Raw genomic sequence first — 15000 nt, 5'->3', positions numbered from 1 at the left:
GAATTGCTCACAAAACGTTCAGCCTGACACGAACAAGAGCCAGCCAGCGTCCATAGAGCTGCCGAACGGGGCGTCAAACGTCGATGAAAAAAAGGTTGTCCTGAGGTAAATGATCTGAGACCACAGCCATATTTGACTGTCAAAATGAACTGTTCAGGAAAAGTGTGTTAATTACTCAAATGTCCTGCAAGTCCAATGTGAAAATGACAACCAAAATAAAATGTGTAAATAAATTGTGCATTTCCAAGTCAATATGTCTTGATGGAAAGGCAATAGAATGAGTCTCCATTGGGCTAGCGGCTATCTTATCGCGTACACAAACGGTGAATATCGCTCATGCAGAAATGAAAACTGATGTGAAATCATACGTCATGAACGTGTCATAAAGAGGAAAAGGTTATCCCATAAGAAAGAAAGGCAACCTATTCTCTACCCTTCTCCAATGCATCTAGCAGTTAGAATCCCACCAGACAAGTGGATAGGTCGATTCTGAACATGCATTTATGGAAATAACTGTTTGAAGACCTGAATGCTGTGTGCATTACTAGGATCCGATTCTGAAATCCATAACACGTATATATATATATATATATATATATATATATATATATATATATATATATATATATATATATATATATATATATATATATATATATATATATATATATATATATATATATATATATATATATATATATATATATATATATATATATATATCCATCCCTCTATTCTCTGATCTGTGGAACAAACTCCACGTAGCTGTTGTCCCATTGTCTTTGTGTTTCGAAAGTGCCAATCCATCATCAACTCATTCTTTCTCCCAAACCCAACCTCTATCCCTACTCTCGCTAAACCCCTTGAACCCACACTCCCACCTTTTCTTGTTTTCAGTTTTTCTTCTCCCTCTTCCAATTCCTGAAACTCGACTCATTTGCAAAAGTGTTTGTGCTTTATGTTTTTTTGACTGCTCGTTCCCCTGTTTTCCCTCGACCAGTCTGTAAATCTGTTGTTCTATGCTGTTGAGCTCCTCCATGAGTCTGGAGTTCTGGACGTCAAAAAGCTGTTTCCCGTCATTCCCCAAAAGAGTTATAAAAATGATCTTGTTTCTGTAGTACATGCCATGCTGACAAATCTTGCAGGACAGAATATTTTTGAAAAGAAAAAAAAAAATAGTTGAAAAGTTAAATTTTGCACCACCTGCATGGTTACCTGTTTGAAGGCTACAAAAACAAAGTAACTTGTATGACTAAGGATCACGCAATTCATTACTTTTATGATGGCCGCTGCTGTTTGCGCAAGGCAAAGAGGAATACACTTCGCTTCTCACAGGAATGAAAATGTACAACATCCACAAAGGAATCCCAACAAGGTAACATTATACAGTTTAGCGGTGGAAGACGAGCACGCAGATTTGGGTTTCCCAGGGGACGACAACGAGATGAACGCCATGCACAAAAGTCAATACGAAAAGGACAAAAAATTAATTATGTTCATAATAATTATAAAAAACGACTACCAGGTACGCGTCCACAGGTGGTGGTGAAACACGTGCTCATCCATGTTGCGCCATTAAATGATGAACACAAGGAAAGTAGTCATTTATTGGTCTTCACGTTACCTTTTCTTAATGCTCTTCGCAAAACATCAAAATTGCAAGCAGAGTGGGTTGATAATGTGACAGCGTTGCTCACCATCAGCGTGCGCTCACAATTATGTTCATCTTAAAGTTGCCTGTCATGTTAATTTCCCCCGTTCTTGTGGAACCCATGGTGCGAATATCTGGGCTCTGAGCAATCACGGTCACAGTGGTGTCTTCAACAACAAAGAGAAACATAAACTTGGACGAGAGTGCTGACATAGTTGTTTTTTTTTGCGTCAAGTATAATTATTCCGACAGAAAAACAATAAAACATACCAAGTGAGAATCAATTATACTCCAGAGAGAGACTCTGTGAACATTGCCAATCACATATTAAATCAAATCAGCAAAGAATCAAGTACAAGGTGGCAATTTCTGATGGTCAGGTATCTTCATTCACATCACAGGGCTCAGGCAAAGAAAAAATAAATAATACGCAACATTATAAATGAGGTCATAAAATTGCAGATTCCATGTTGATTACCAAAATATAACTCAACCCATCAAGCCGATAAATCCAAATCTTCAGGGGATGCTTACGTTAATGTGACATTGAGTTAATTACAATGTGGGCGATACGGAGGGGGGGGGGGTGGTGAGAGGAAGGTATTTATGAGCACCATTTTTAATGTTGCCTTGTGGATTTTGGTAGTTCTTGACTGCCGTTGTGGCCGATCAGTTCCGTGACGAGACAAAGTAGGATTTCGCCCAGGTATATTAATTGGCCACAATTTTCAATTGGCAATGGTGACTTCGAATTATCGGTCTCCTCCAATGCCATTTTGAATGCTCAACTTCGAGAAAGCTACCACGGCCATTTACTTTGGGCTCACGCATACCCCATATTGCTCACTTCAAGGTGGTGAGTTGGAGAAGCTAACTTGTGTTTTGGCAGTGAGGACATTTTGGTGCATTACAGTTAACCGAACTGGTCGGGACTGGCAGGATCGCCTGCACCAAGAGGAATGCAGACTCTCTTCTGAGTCATCTAGCCTGGGTTCAAATCTTGGCCCAGCTACAAACTGTCACCAGGGTGTCTCGCAGGCACATCAATATGTGTGCTGACCCTCCGATGGATGAACTGGGCTCCCGTCTGCCAACTTTAGTTGGTGGACATAAAAAATCCCTTGGTGTCCTTCGCAAAGAGCAGGTGAGCTATCTCCTGCATCATGGCCAAATTCCTGTAATAACCTACAGGGGGCATAGCATCAGCAGCAGAGCATGCCCCCAGCAAAAATGATGCTACCTGCAGCCCCATATGCTGCATACGAAGGAGCAGGAGGAGGAGGAGGAGAAGGAGGACAACCTATCCATCTGTAGATTCATTCTCTTTTTTGTTTTATCTGAATGACTGAGGCTTGTAGTTGAGCAAATAGACAAAAGGTGAACTGTCAGTGTGCTGGCACAGTGAGGACGATGAGGAAATTGGTCATACGAAAAAAAAAAAAAAGCATCTTTGGAAACCACAGCAGTAAACGGTGGAAAGGTGAGAGCTCCATATAATTACCAAAGACAACGGTCCCTGAAGGGTAGGCGTGCAATTCTGTATTTTACTTTACCAGCATTAGGCAAGGAAAATGCCAAACAACAAAAGACAATACAGTCATCCAAGGCATTTTATCCCTCTCTTGTTGTCCCTCTCTGGAAAGGGAAGGGTGATCGCCAAGTCTGCAACAACTACCGAGAGGTGACGCTGCTCTTAGTGCCGGGCAAGGTCTTTGCTCGGATAATTATTCTTGATAGGGTTCGCCACCATCTGCTTGAGCACCAGCGTCCAGAGCAGTCTGGCTTTACACCAAAGAGGTCAACGATTGACCGTATCCTTGCCCTTCGTGTCGTCACTGAACGCAGACGAGAGTTTCGGCAGGGGCTGCTTGCAGCCTCTGTTGATCTCTGTAAAGCATTCAATTCAGTGAATTGGGATGTCCTCTGGAGGATTCTGGTCTTCGTTGGGTGCCACCAAAGCTGATCGATCTGATGTCTGAACTCCACTCTGGTACTGAGAGTGCTGTGAAGTGTGGTGGTACCATCTCTGACTTATTTCCAGTTGTTACTGGAGTTCGTCAGGGGTGTGTACTGGCCCCCCACACTTTTCAGCACTTGTATGGACTGGATTTTAGGGAGGATGTCGGAGAGATCAAGCTGCGGTGCATCGTTTGGGAATGTCAAGATCTCGGACCTTGATTTTGCAGATGATGCAGTCATCTTTGCAGAGACTTTAGACATCCTTTTGGGGGCCCTCGATATGCTGAATGAGGAGTCGGAGCCGCTGGGATTACGGGTTTCTTGGGTCAAAACTAAGATCCAGGCTTTCGGTGACATCTTGGATGCTGCTGTCCTGTCTGTGTCTGTTTGTGTTGAGGATGTTGAGGTCGTGGAGAGATTCACTTACCTTGGCAGTGATATTCATGTCTTTGCCGGCTGCGAGTCAGAGGTCAATAGATGTCTGGGACGGGCCTGGGGAGTCATGGATTCACTGGATCATGGGGTGTGGCGCTGCCGGTACCTGTGTGGGAGGACGAAAGTCCGAGTCTTCAGGTCCTTGGTACTTCCAGTCTTGCTCTATGGATGCGAGACTTGGACTCTGACCATGGATCTGAGACGGAGACTTAATTCCTTTGGTACCAGGTCTCTTCGGAGAATCCTTGGCTATCGCTGGTCGGATTTTGTGTCCAACGAGCGGTTGCTGAGAGAGACTCGGATGAGATTTGTTACCTGCATAGTCCGTGAGCGTCAGTTGCGGCTGGATGGACATGTGGCTCGTTTTCCTGACGCTGATCCTGCTCACCAGATTCTCTCAGCGAGGGAGTCTCATGAGTGGAGGAGGCCAGTGGGCCGACCACGTGCCTCGTGGTTGCAGCAGGTTGACCATCATCTCAAGGAGATGGGGATGGGCCTGGCATCTGCCTGGGGGATGGCCAGACGGAGGCCCCTGGAGTACTGGCGGAAAGTGGACACAGCGACGCGCTGTTCTGGCACATGCTCCCATACCTGACCTGACCTGCTTTACACTATGCAAGACAAATGTCATAATTCAAACTGCAAAACTGGATGTACTGAAACGGCACTCGGTAGAGCGCATACCTCCGCCAAACTGAACAGTTCACATTTTGTATCCCACTGATAGGCCGGATCTGCATCTGTACCTGAACCAAAATCGAATCAGCTTGTTCTTGTCACCTAACCAACTCATCCACCAAGTTTCATTAGAATCAGTCTGCAACTTTTTGAGATATCCTGCTACATATTGTTTTTGGCCGTATCTCTCAACAGTGAAGAATCGCGATTAAAATTCCAGTATCTGGATCCGGATCTCACCAATATCTAATCAATTCGTCCTTGTTACACCCCCCCACCTCCCCCACCTGTCCACCAAATTTTGTCCGAATCACTCCATAACATTTTGAGACATCCAGCCCACAGACAAACAAACAGACAGGGGTAAAAACATAGTCTCCATTCACCTTTGGTGTCAGAGGTAATAAGGACCCTTGGGCACACTCGTGCTATTGGGCCAATTACATATTATATATATATATATATATATATATATATATATATATATATATATATATATATATATATATATATATATATATATATATATATTGTGGATTTCCGCTCGCCGGCGTGCGAGCGACCGTGTTTAACCAAGAGTGACCGCTTCACCCACCGAACGGACAATCTAGTCGCGGCTTTCCGGATCAACGCCGAAAACCAGCCACAGGTGTGTTTTGAGCAAACCACAGCCTCGTCAATAGTCTACCTCAAAAATTATATTCTACCTCCTCAAAAATCCATTTCCCATCCTAAATCTAAACTGAATCCCTCTACCTAATCCATTCCATGGGCTCCATGAGGACTTATCCCTGCCCCATGGAGCCGGTCTAACTAAACTAATCCATCCCCCAAACTAGTTCCATCCTATGCCCCGGCCAAGGGGGTCTTCCACCCCTTGCCCAGGGAATCCTGTTCACCCAAAGCGAGGCCTGATTTTTTTTCCTTCTTTTTTAATGCGTGCACCAGCGCGGCAACTCGCAACCTGCGCTTTCTTCCCATGACGTCATGGCAGCTGTTCGCGCTTTGCGCACCCCACCCCCTCCTCGGACGGTACCATCCAGCAGGGACTTCCCCTCCTGCCGGATTACGACCATGCAGCCACGACGTCACCCTACGCATCCAAAGAAACCCTGCGTTTCGAGGGGTTCCCCACGCGAGCACATGTGCTCTGCTCGTCGGAGCTTTACACACACGCTCGCCTGGTGAACCCATCCAGTCCAAATTCATAATCCCAGCCTACCTTCTGTCCGTCCGCGGGATCGGCTAACATCCACCGCGTGCGTTTACGGACCGGATTTCACTTGCGCAGACGCGCACGTGGCGGCCTCGTGCGTAGCACAGCACGGACCCCGCACACGTTGCCGTGGAAACCCGGCACAGTGCCCAAAATAGCTACGGCCGCTACTCGGCCTTTCTCCACCGTCAGGCACTGTCGTCGTCGCACTCTAACACACGCACTCCTGTGTGCCATAACGCTCACACACCTCACCATGACATTCGCACTCGGACATGCGGTTGGATGTTCCCGCATACCGACCGTCAACTCCCTCACGTACAGCGACCTCACACACGCTGTCTCTCTCGCACACGGCCGTTCACTCACGCATGCCATTTCACTCGCACCCGTGGTTCCACTCACACACGGTGCTTCATTCACACAGTGTTTCACCACACAAGGTGTTTCTTTCACACAAACCTTTTCCCTCACACACGTGGTTTCTCTCACACACCGCCTTTCACCCACGCTATACGCGAGTTTCAGCACGCATTTTGCCACACTCGTAAACACATTTCGACACAATCACACCGGGGACCCGTGCCACCACAAGGGGTTCCGTGGCCTTCACACCTCCCAAGCTCAGTGTGTACCCGTCAACAGCACTCGCCCCTCCTAACTCGCAAGGCACAACCGGACTCACCTGGTCGCGATCCGCTTCAAGGGGGAATAGCGTCTCCCTCCGTTCCTGAAGGAGGCTATCCATCTGCTTGTACCAGGCCACGAAACATTCCCCGAGCTCCCCTTCATTGTCCCTCACTAACTGACTGTGTGTGTGTTCGTCTTTCACCCCGTCTTTATCGTGTAGTCTCTCCTCTACCGTTTTCATCTCCCGTGTCTCTGTTATTTCTTTTAATTCCTGCGTCTCCCTTCGTGTCTCTGTCCATTCCGTCACCTAGTTCATTATCTCCGTCTCTTCCCTTGTTATCCGTGTCTCTGTCAACGGTAATTTTTCCATCGTAGTCACCTCCACATGTCTCGTCCTACAAGTCTCCCGAATCATTTTGTCTTCCACCGCGGGGGCCGACACAATCCACACTCTCCCTCAGCTCGTTCGCTCCAACATGTAGTGCCGCCATTTTGAGCTCCGTTGTCCGCGTTTCGCTGCACGCAACTGCGATTATGTCCGCCTGCAGGCATCGCCCCACGCGCTGCATTTCACCCCGCATTTCTTTCATCTCGTTTTTCGCTTCTAGTGCGTTTCCATCCATTTTTTTTTATTCATGCCATCTATTTTGCACGCATTTTCTTTCATTTCGTTTTCCATCCTGCACGCATTTGTATCCATTTTGTTTCCCATTTCGTTTTTCATTTGGTTGTTCATTTCTTTCATTTCGTTTTTCATTCCGTTGTTCATTTCTTTCATTTCGTTGTTCATTTCTTTCATTGCTTGCAAAACCATGAATAGCTGGCCCATGTCAGGTGGGTCTGCGGCAATCGCTTTGCCATCAGGCGTGGTTCCGCTGGGGGCCGGGGAGGGAATTTGACGGAGGAGGGGAGGGAATTTGACGGAGGAGGGGAGGGAGGTGTCATACACCACGGCCACCCCCGCGGCACCCATTTCGGACTCTAGGTTTGGTTGTGGGGGAAATTCAACCTGCATGACGGAGTCCTGCACGGTGATTTCGTCCTGGGCCATGGATTCTATCAATACATCTATTTCTAAACCACCCTGCACCTGTTCGCCTTGAAATGCCATTTCGCGTATCGGAATAATTTTTAAAAAGCTCGTAATTTGATGGAACCCGAGGGTCGCCTCGCACACCCTTGATCCGGTTCCGTTAATTTTGGTTGGAGGCGGGATGGATTTTAATCCCACTCCTTAACAACAGTGTTGTGGATTTCCGCCCGCCGGCGTGCGAGCGACCGCGTTTAACCAATAGCGGCTGCTTCGCCTACCGAACGGACAATCTAGTCACGGCTTTCCAGATCAACGCCAAAAACCAGCCACGGGTGTGTTTTGAGTACACCACAGTCTAGTCAATATTCTACCCGCGCTACAGGGTCAATCGCCGAATTGTCGATATACCTAATTAATCGCGCGGGCAGACTACCGAGAGACTGTACCTCAACGGGGCCACTTGGAAACGAGCCGCTAGAGCAGCGCGCTTCGTTTTTGGATAACCGAGCGGGGTATTTATCGCGCAGCCCCGTTGGACCCGATTACTTTATCGGCTATTTAAAAACCAACTATATTCCGAACGCCGAACGGCAGTTCAATTAGGGAAAAGGGACGCAACGAACGAGAACATTTAAACAAGCACATTTATTGAAATAGCGGCACATATGCAGTCATGTAATCAAGCAAGGCAAGACACGCATGCAGTTTGCAATCGACAAAAGTAAAACAAAAGCACGCATGCAATTATGTATCATGCAAGGGACAAACCACGAGCAATGCAAAAGAACTACTACCGTCTAACTATTATGTACACACTTAACAGTTCTACTTACGGACATGGCACCACAACATTCGTTCAAAAGCAAGGAAAAACACGAGGACAGACGAGGGGTCGACTGGACCTCTTGGGTCTTTATTTCACAGAGCTGTGATGACCGCAGAGGCTCCGCGAGGACGGGCTCGTTACCTTCACCTTCGAGGTGCCTCGCTGGGGTGACCCGCGACGTCCCGTCCCCACGGCAGCTGTCGTGACCGCGGTCCGGCCCAGGCCCCGTCCAACGGCCTGGTGATTCGGGCCCAGCCGGCAACGCCTCAGAGGAACGAATGGGTCTTATGCTCTTTCAGAGTTGATGCTCTCTTTAAGAGCTCATCCGTCCCTCAGCGCTGCTCGGACTGTCCCGAAGCCCGATCACCTCGGACCATTCATTGCTGGCTGGCGACCTCTCTCTGGTTCTCCCCATGTCCCACACGAACGCGCAGTTCTGCGTGGCACGGCTGGCCTGCTGTGCTCCCCACTCCGTCTCCTCGGCGAACCCGGACTTCCACTGCCCTCCACTGGACTCGAACTCCGCTCTTCACACCACTCCAAAGCCCGACCGACTCGCTCGACCGGCGCTCTGCGCGCTTTTTTTTATAGGGTTTGTGAGGCGACATTTGATCACCACTCTTTCACCTCTGACCCCCACTGGCTCGGCCCCTCTCAATCTCCTGATCCGAATTCCGAGGCGAAGCTTGGGGCGAGTGGATGTGGTAGAGATCATCGACGCTGAAGGGAGAGCAGACGTGGTAGAGATCATCGACGCTGAAGGGAGAGCGGACGTGGTAGAAATCACCGTCGCTGGCAACGAGGAAACCCCCGCGTTTGTTTGCAGCGATCTTGCCGTGGCCGGCGCAAAGATGGCGGCGACCGCGGAGCCGAAGGTGAAGCGATGTTGTTCGTTGTTGGGTATTGGGGAAGATGCGGTTTAGGAGATGGTGGCTGTGGTTGGCGTTGTGAAGAAGGTGACTGTGTGAGAGCGATGTTGGTGGTGGAGGTGGTTGTTATGAAGCAGTTGGTCCAAAATAACGATAGCAAAAGAAAAACGGCTAACTCAAAGATCACAGCCCAGCACACGAATAATTGCCCGTTAAACATCGGTAGGGAAATCTATCTGAACACAGACTTATCGACATAACTGATCTATGGACCTATATGGTGCTCTGAAAATTTCCACAGCCGTAACAATATATATATATTTTTTTTTTTTATTATATACTATATATATATATATATATATATATATATATATATATATATATATATATATATATATATATATATATATATATATATATATATATATATATACATATACATATACATATATATTATATACATATATATATATATATATATATATATATATATATATATATATATATATATATATATATACATATACATATACATATACATATACATATACACATATATATATATATATATATATATACATATACATATACACATATATATATGCAGTACATACATACACACACACACACACACAAACAAAAGAAAGAAAGACCAACCCACCCACATCTCTCACCTGTGGATGGAGAGAATAGCCAATTAGCTCTTACCTTATCAACTAAATCCAGGTGGCTAGGATTATATAAATAAATTGACACCTCCCATGCTCTTCTCGCAGAAGAAGCTGCATAAAGCAACCAAGAAGGCCTACACAAGGTAAGCGCTTAACTTGCGTAGGGCTTCTTGGTTGCTTTACCCAGCTATTTCGGTTCGAAGAGCATGGGACGTGTATATATATATATATATATATATATATATATATATATATATATATATATATATATATATATATATATATATATATATATATATATATATATATATATATATATATATATATATTGTTGTGGTTGAGGAAATTCGCAAACCACCATTCAGGTCCCGTAGGTGAGATATCTCTGTAAGTACATGTGAAGTTAGCCCAAACCCGTTGTTTAGAGGGAATAAATGTGATTCATTCGGGCTGCGACCCTTTAAGATAGCCGTTTTTCCGTTCTATCTTTATTTTGAACCAACCACGTCTCAACCCCCATCACACAACAACCACCAACCGCAACGCCGCTTCACAACAACAACAACGCCAAAAGCCACGACCTTTACCTTCGCAACTCGCTCTCGCAACCATCGCATCACCGCCATTCCAAGCGTCACCGTGGCCAGGGACCGCCACTTTAGACCCTCCACCACCTTCACCTCTCCTCCTTCTACCGCCATTCCCGCACCGCTTGTGGGCACCGAGCGTCAGGCTGTCCTGGCCTCGTGCGGGACGCGCGCTGAGCCGCGGGTGCAAAAAGCGGCCTTTCCGAGGAAAAGTCGGATCAGGAATGATACACGCCCACTTCCGATCCCTCCAATCATTAAGCACGGGGCGATTTGGCCCCGCCTCCAGGCGCGTCGGAGTAGAATCGATATATGCAAATTCGAGGATCAGGGGAGGTTCACGCCCACTTTTCCTCCGTCCAATGGGTGAGCGTGGCTCCGCCCCCGAGCCCATCCTGATCCGGAAATTTGCATATGGATTCTCCTGCCGGACTATAAAGCGCCGAGCGCGGGGCGAATTCAGTCAGTTTCTGTTTCGGGCTCGGGCGAGTTGGAGAGGTGTGGCAGCAGCGAAGTGTGGCAGCAGCAATAAAGACGGGTCTGGAGGAGAGTCGGTCTGTCGGGGTTCGGAGTCTGTCGGGGAGCTGCAGAGAGGGGAAGCCGGGAACGCGGTCGAGGTCGCAGTGGAGTCGCTCGTCGCAGGACCCAAGCAAGCCAGCTATCCTCTCTCCCCAGAGCATCAACAACCCCCCCCCCTGTTTCCCCCCCCGCGCTGAGATAGTGCGAAAAGGGGGCCCCGTTCCCACCCCATTCCAAGCAGTGCCAACGAAACCCGCGGAGGAGCGCGGAGTCGGGGCACCGCCGCGACATTTGCGGCTCATCACAAGACGGGTAGGCTCTACCTGGTCTCGTGCCCCCAGGCCCGTCTGCCCCCTTGTCGTAGAGGGTGGCCCCTTTTCTTTTGCTTTTGAGTATATGTGTTGTCGGCGCCGTCTGTAAAGTAAAACTGTGTAAGTGTTGCCGTGTGCTCGCGTAGTCGGTAGTAGATCTGCATTTAATTGTGTTTCTTTTGTTGCAATTGCTTTTGGTGCATAATTGTTGTAATTGTATATGTGTGCTTTCCGTTTGCCGCGCAATAAATGTGCCTCATGTTAAACTGTTGTTTCCCGTTTCACTTCGTCTTTTCTTTGATTGAATCCATCTTACTTCACGTAAAGGATTGGTAGTGGGCTAAATACGCCCGATAATTAATTGGAACCGTCGAGGTTGACGATAACACCGCTCGGTTATCCCAATAGTATGGAACGGGTAGCTTAAAGTGGCCCGTGTCCGAAGTCGACCTGCGGCGAGGTGCGATCGCCCGGTCTACCTTCCGTGTGGGTACTTAGGTAGGTCGAATTTGGCGAACAACCCTATCCCACGCGGGGGGCCGATTGGCACGATCGTGGTGAGGCCGAAAGGCCCACCCGTGACTAGTTCCCGGCGTTAGTCCGAGAGGGTCACGACGGAATTGTCCGTCCGGTGGGCGACGTGCCGCGATTCGAGTTACGTGGCCGCTCGCACGCCGGCGGGCGCGAATTCGCAACAATATAATGTTTTTCAAATATCATTATAATTTATTGTATCAGTTTACCTACCTGCCCGAAGCAGGGTTGGGGCAGTGGAAAGAGTGGGGGGTAAGGGAGTGAGGAAGAATTGGGGCAAAGACAGGGACATCACCAAAGGTAAATTTTCAACACCTCTATCAGATGCTCAAATTCTGATCCTTATTCATATCTTTGATTCTTAAGGTGTGATGGAGCCCCCTTCACATAAATCCTCAATCCCCTTGAGAGTTATGACTAACACTCAACTCACAGAGAACTCCGTAAATGTCAAACTCTGCTGTGTGGAGCTTCATTTCCACAAACGACGACAATCAAGGAACGGTTTGCAGTTGGGGGATTGTATAAATCATCAATATGGCGACCCAACAACTCCATCCTTTCACACCCATTTCCTGCAATAACCAAACACTTGTTTTCATATAGAAAGGCCTCAACTCATGGAGGAGCTCAACCACAAAGGGCACCAGGTTCGGAAACTACCAACAGGGTATGAAGGGAATGGACAACATGAGAAAGAAAGAAGGAAAAACACAATAATTAGTAACAATGGCCCAGAGAGGAACAGGATGATAAATAAAGAATCAGCGAGCATAGAAGAGATCGTGGATGTGCATGGGTGACCGCATCAGGTAGCAACGGGCAACACATTTGAAAGACCAAAGTGAGAAAAAACAAAAGAAGAATAAAACAAAGCAATGGAAGATGTTAATTAAAGACAACATCACAAATGAGACATTAAGTAGCAGTGAGGTTGGGCAAAGTTTGAAATGTATCGGCTTAAAAACCAGCTTTTTACATCCAGGTTTATTCCAATTGTTGGCAATTTCATTTCAAGAAACAGAATTTATTTATTTTTTTCATGAACGGAAACGAAATTCAAAGTGTTATTGTTGGAGTATGGCAACGACCAAAAGCACTGCCATTAGCATCATTTCCTGCCAGCCAGGTTTAGGGGGCCTTTGTTCCACCAGCAGGCTTCATCTGATGTTCAGCCCTCGAGCGCCTGATAACAATCCAACCCTTTTCTCTGAACTCGCATCCACTTTTAAACACTGTCGAGTCAACGTCTTACCAAAGCCCAAAACAGGCCACCGGATCTTCACAGGTGCATAAAAGGCCGCACCTTTCTCAATGACATCAAAAACATTTTGAAGCAGTACTTCACCATGGTTCGGATTCAAACACACTGTGACATGAAAAATTGGGTGTAAAATTACCAAACCGGATTGCAAATTCTCAGATCAGAGATGTATTGCTTTGAAACCTTCTTTTAGAATAGGAGAGGCGTTCAAAAGCTTCTCTGAACGAGATACAATTATCCAAGGAATGCCAGTTTAATAATGCAGTTGGCATTGTTTGACTCAAGCCAGCTGATGCAAATGGTGAAGCGACACATGGTTTGGCTGACACCGTGGCTGTATCGTACAACAAATGGTTGGCTGGCTTTGTCGTTTAATAGCACATCCATCATTGCAAGTAACCTTCATTTGGTGTCGGCGATTCCAGGTTTCGCCGTGTACAGTAAACGCGGCAGGGTGAATGTCTACCATCTGGTTCACTTTGGACACTTGGAGGTACAACTATGAGAATAAAGATGTCAGACAAGGTAACGCAGCTACAGAAGCAAAGACGCAGCAAATCCTCACCAGAATGCACCTGCCCATGAAGAGAGCCAAGTCGCGCTCTTTGGGAAATCGAGTGCTGTGGGTGTGAGGCGCTGACACCCATGCTGTTGTTTACAAGTGTCGCATCTTGGCACCCATCGCTGCTGCTCCTGGGACGCACAGCAGGCACCCCGGCTCACGATCGTGAGGTTGGCGACTGTGGGTTTCATTTAAAAAATTTAATAAACCAGGTCAAACAACAGTCAAAGATAACAAATGTATCTCACACAAAATCAATCTTATTTTATCTTTTCATACTAGTATCACAACTCATGGAAGAGCACAACGGCAGGGGAAAATGGAACAGACAGACAGGTTGTATTGGTGTGAGAAAAGCGTCTGTAAACTTGGGGAAAGGTGGTTTGTCACTCACTCACTTATCCAAATGATCATCCAAACCCTGCACAACTTTAACAGAAAAACAACAGATTCATCAAAACATTAAATTATGTTTAAGCTGCAAAATTGGAAGGATATTAAAGATTGTTAATGGCACAAATTACGTTCTCTACAATAGAGTGATCTTTTCCAAACAGTGAAGAGTAGAGATGGAGAAAGAGAGAAATGTAGAGAGACGTAGGGAGACGTAGGGACATGGACGGAGATGTAGGGAGATGTAGGGAGATGTAGGGAGATGTAGGGAGATGTAGGGAGATGTAGGGAGATGTAGGGAGATAGCTCTTATATGAGCCTCGACAGTGTAACACAGAAATGCACAACAAGGGGAGCAGGAGACAAGAGGGGTGGGAGAGCAAAAGAAAAAACAGTGGGGAACAGAGACATTAGGAGATCTGTGGAAGGGAGAGGGATGGGGCGGGATAAACAGGGGAGACAAGACGGACATTACAGGGACTTTCAGGAAGGAAAGCAGGAAATTTGAAGGAGGTGGGTTTGGGGTGGATTAACGGGGGTTGGAAAGATCATGGTTTTGGATGGGGGAAGATAAGAGGTGGTGGTGAACAGCTGTTTTGAAGACCTGGAAGGAAGAATGAGATTGAAGAGAGTGTGGGAGTTTGTTCCAAAGGCAGGAAAAAACAGGAATGAAAGAGTGAAGGTGAGCAGTGATTCTTGATTTTGGTAGTTTTATCAGAAGGGGGTTGCTAGCGGATCTTGAGTGCCCTACAGAAATATGGGGGGGGGCGAGATCGGAGAGGAGGCGGCAGAAGACAGAAAGACCACCGACCTGCCTACGGTGAGAGAGTGAGAGGCCCAAAGATTCAGCCTCATCACGGGA

The 15000-nt window shown here is 46.9% G+C and overlaps 1 protein-coding gene across 7 annotated transcripts in view; it reads right to left on the bottom strand.

Annotated features, from left to right (window-relative positions):
• Nucleotides 1–15000, bottom strand: part of LOC147011708 (BTB/POZ domain-containing protein 7-like) — a 192284-nt gene that overhangs the window by 146445 nt on the left and 30839 nt on the right. For all 7 annotated transcript variants that reach the window (XM_085857689.1, XM_085857687.1, XM_085857691.1 and 4 more), the window contains exon 2: nucleotides 13749–13923. In XM_085857689.1, coding sequence (XP_085713815.1) covers nucleotides 13749–13830 — 82 coding nt within the window. In that variant the 5' untranslated portion in view covers nucleotides 13831–13923. The remainder of the gene's footprint in view (nucleotides 1–13748; nucleotides 13924–15000) is intronic.

Source organism: Eptatretus burgeri, chromosome 15 (assembly GCF_056783735.1).
Source record: "Eptatretus burgeri isolate ZD-2024b chromosome 15, Ebu_testis_v1, whole genome shotgun sequence".
NCBI classification, from domain to species: domain Eukaryota; kingdom Metazoa; phylum Chordata; class Myxini; order Myxiniformes; family Myxinidae; genus Eptatretus; species Eptatretus burgeri.
This window is presented reverse-complemented; position numbering and strand designations above follow the sequence as displayed.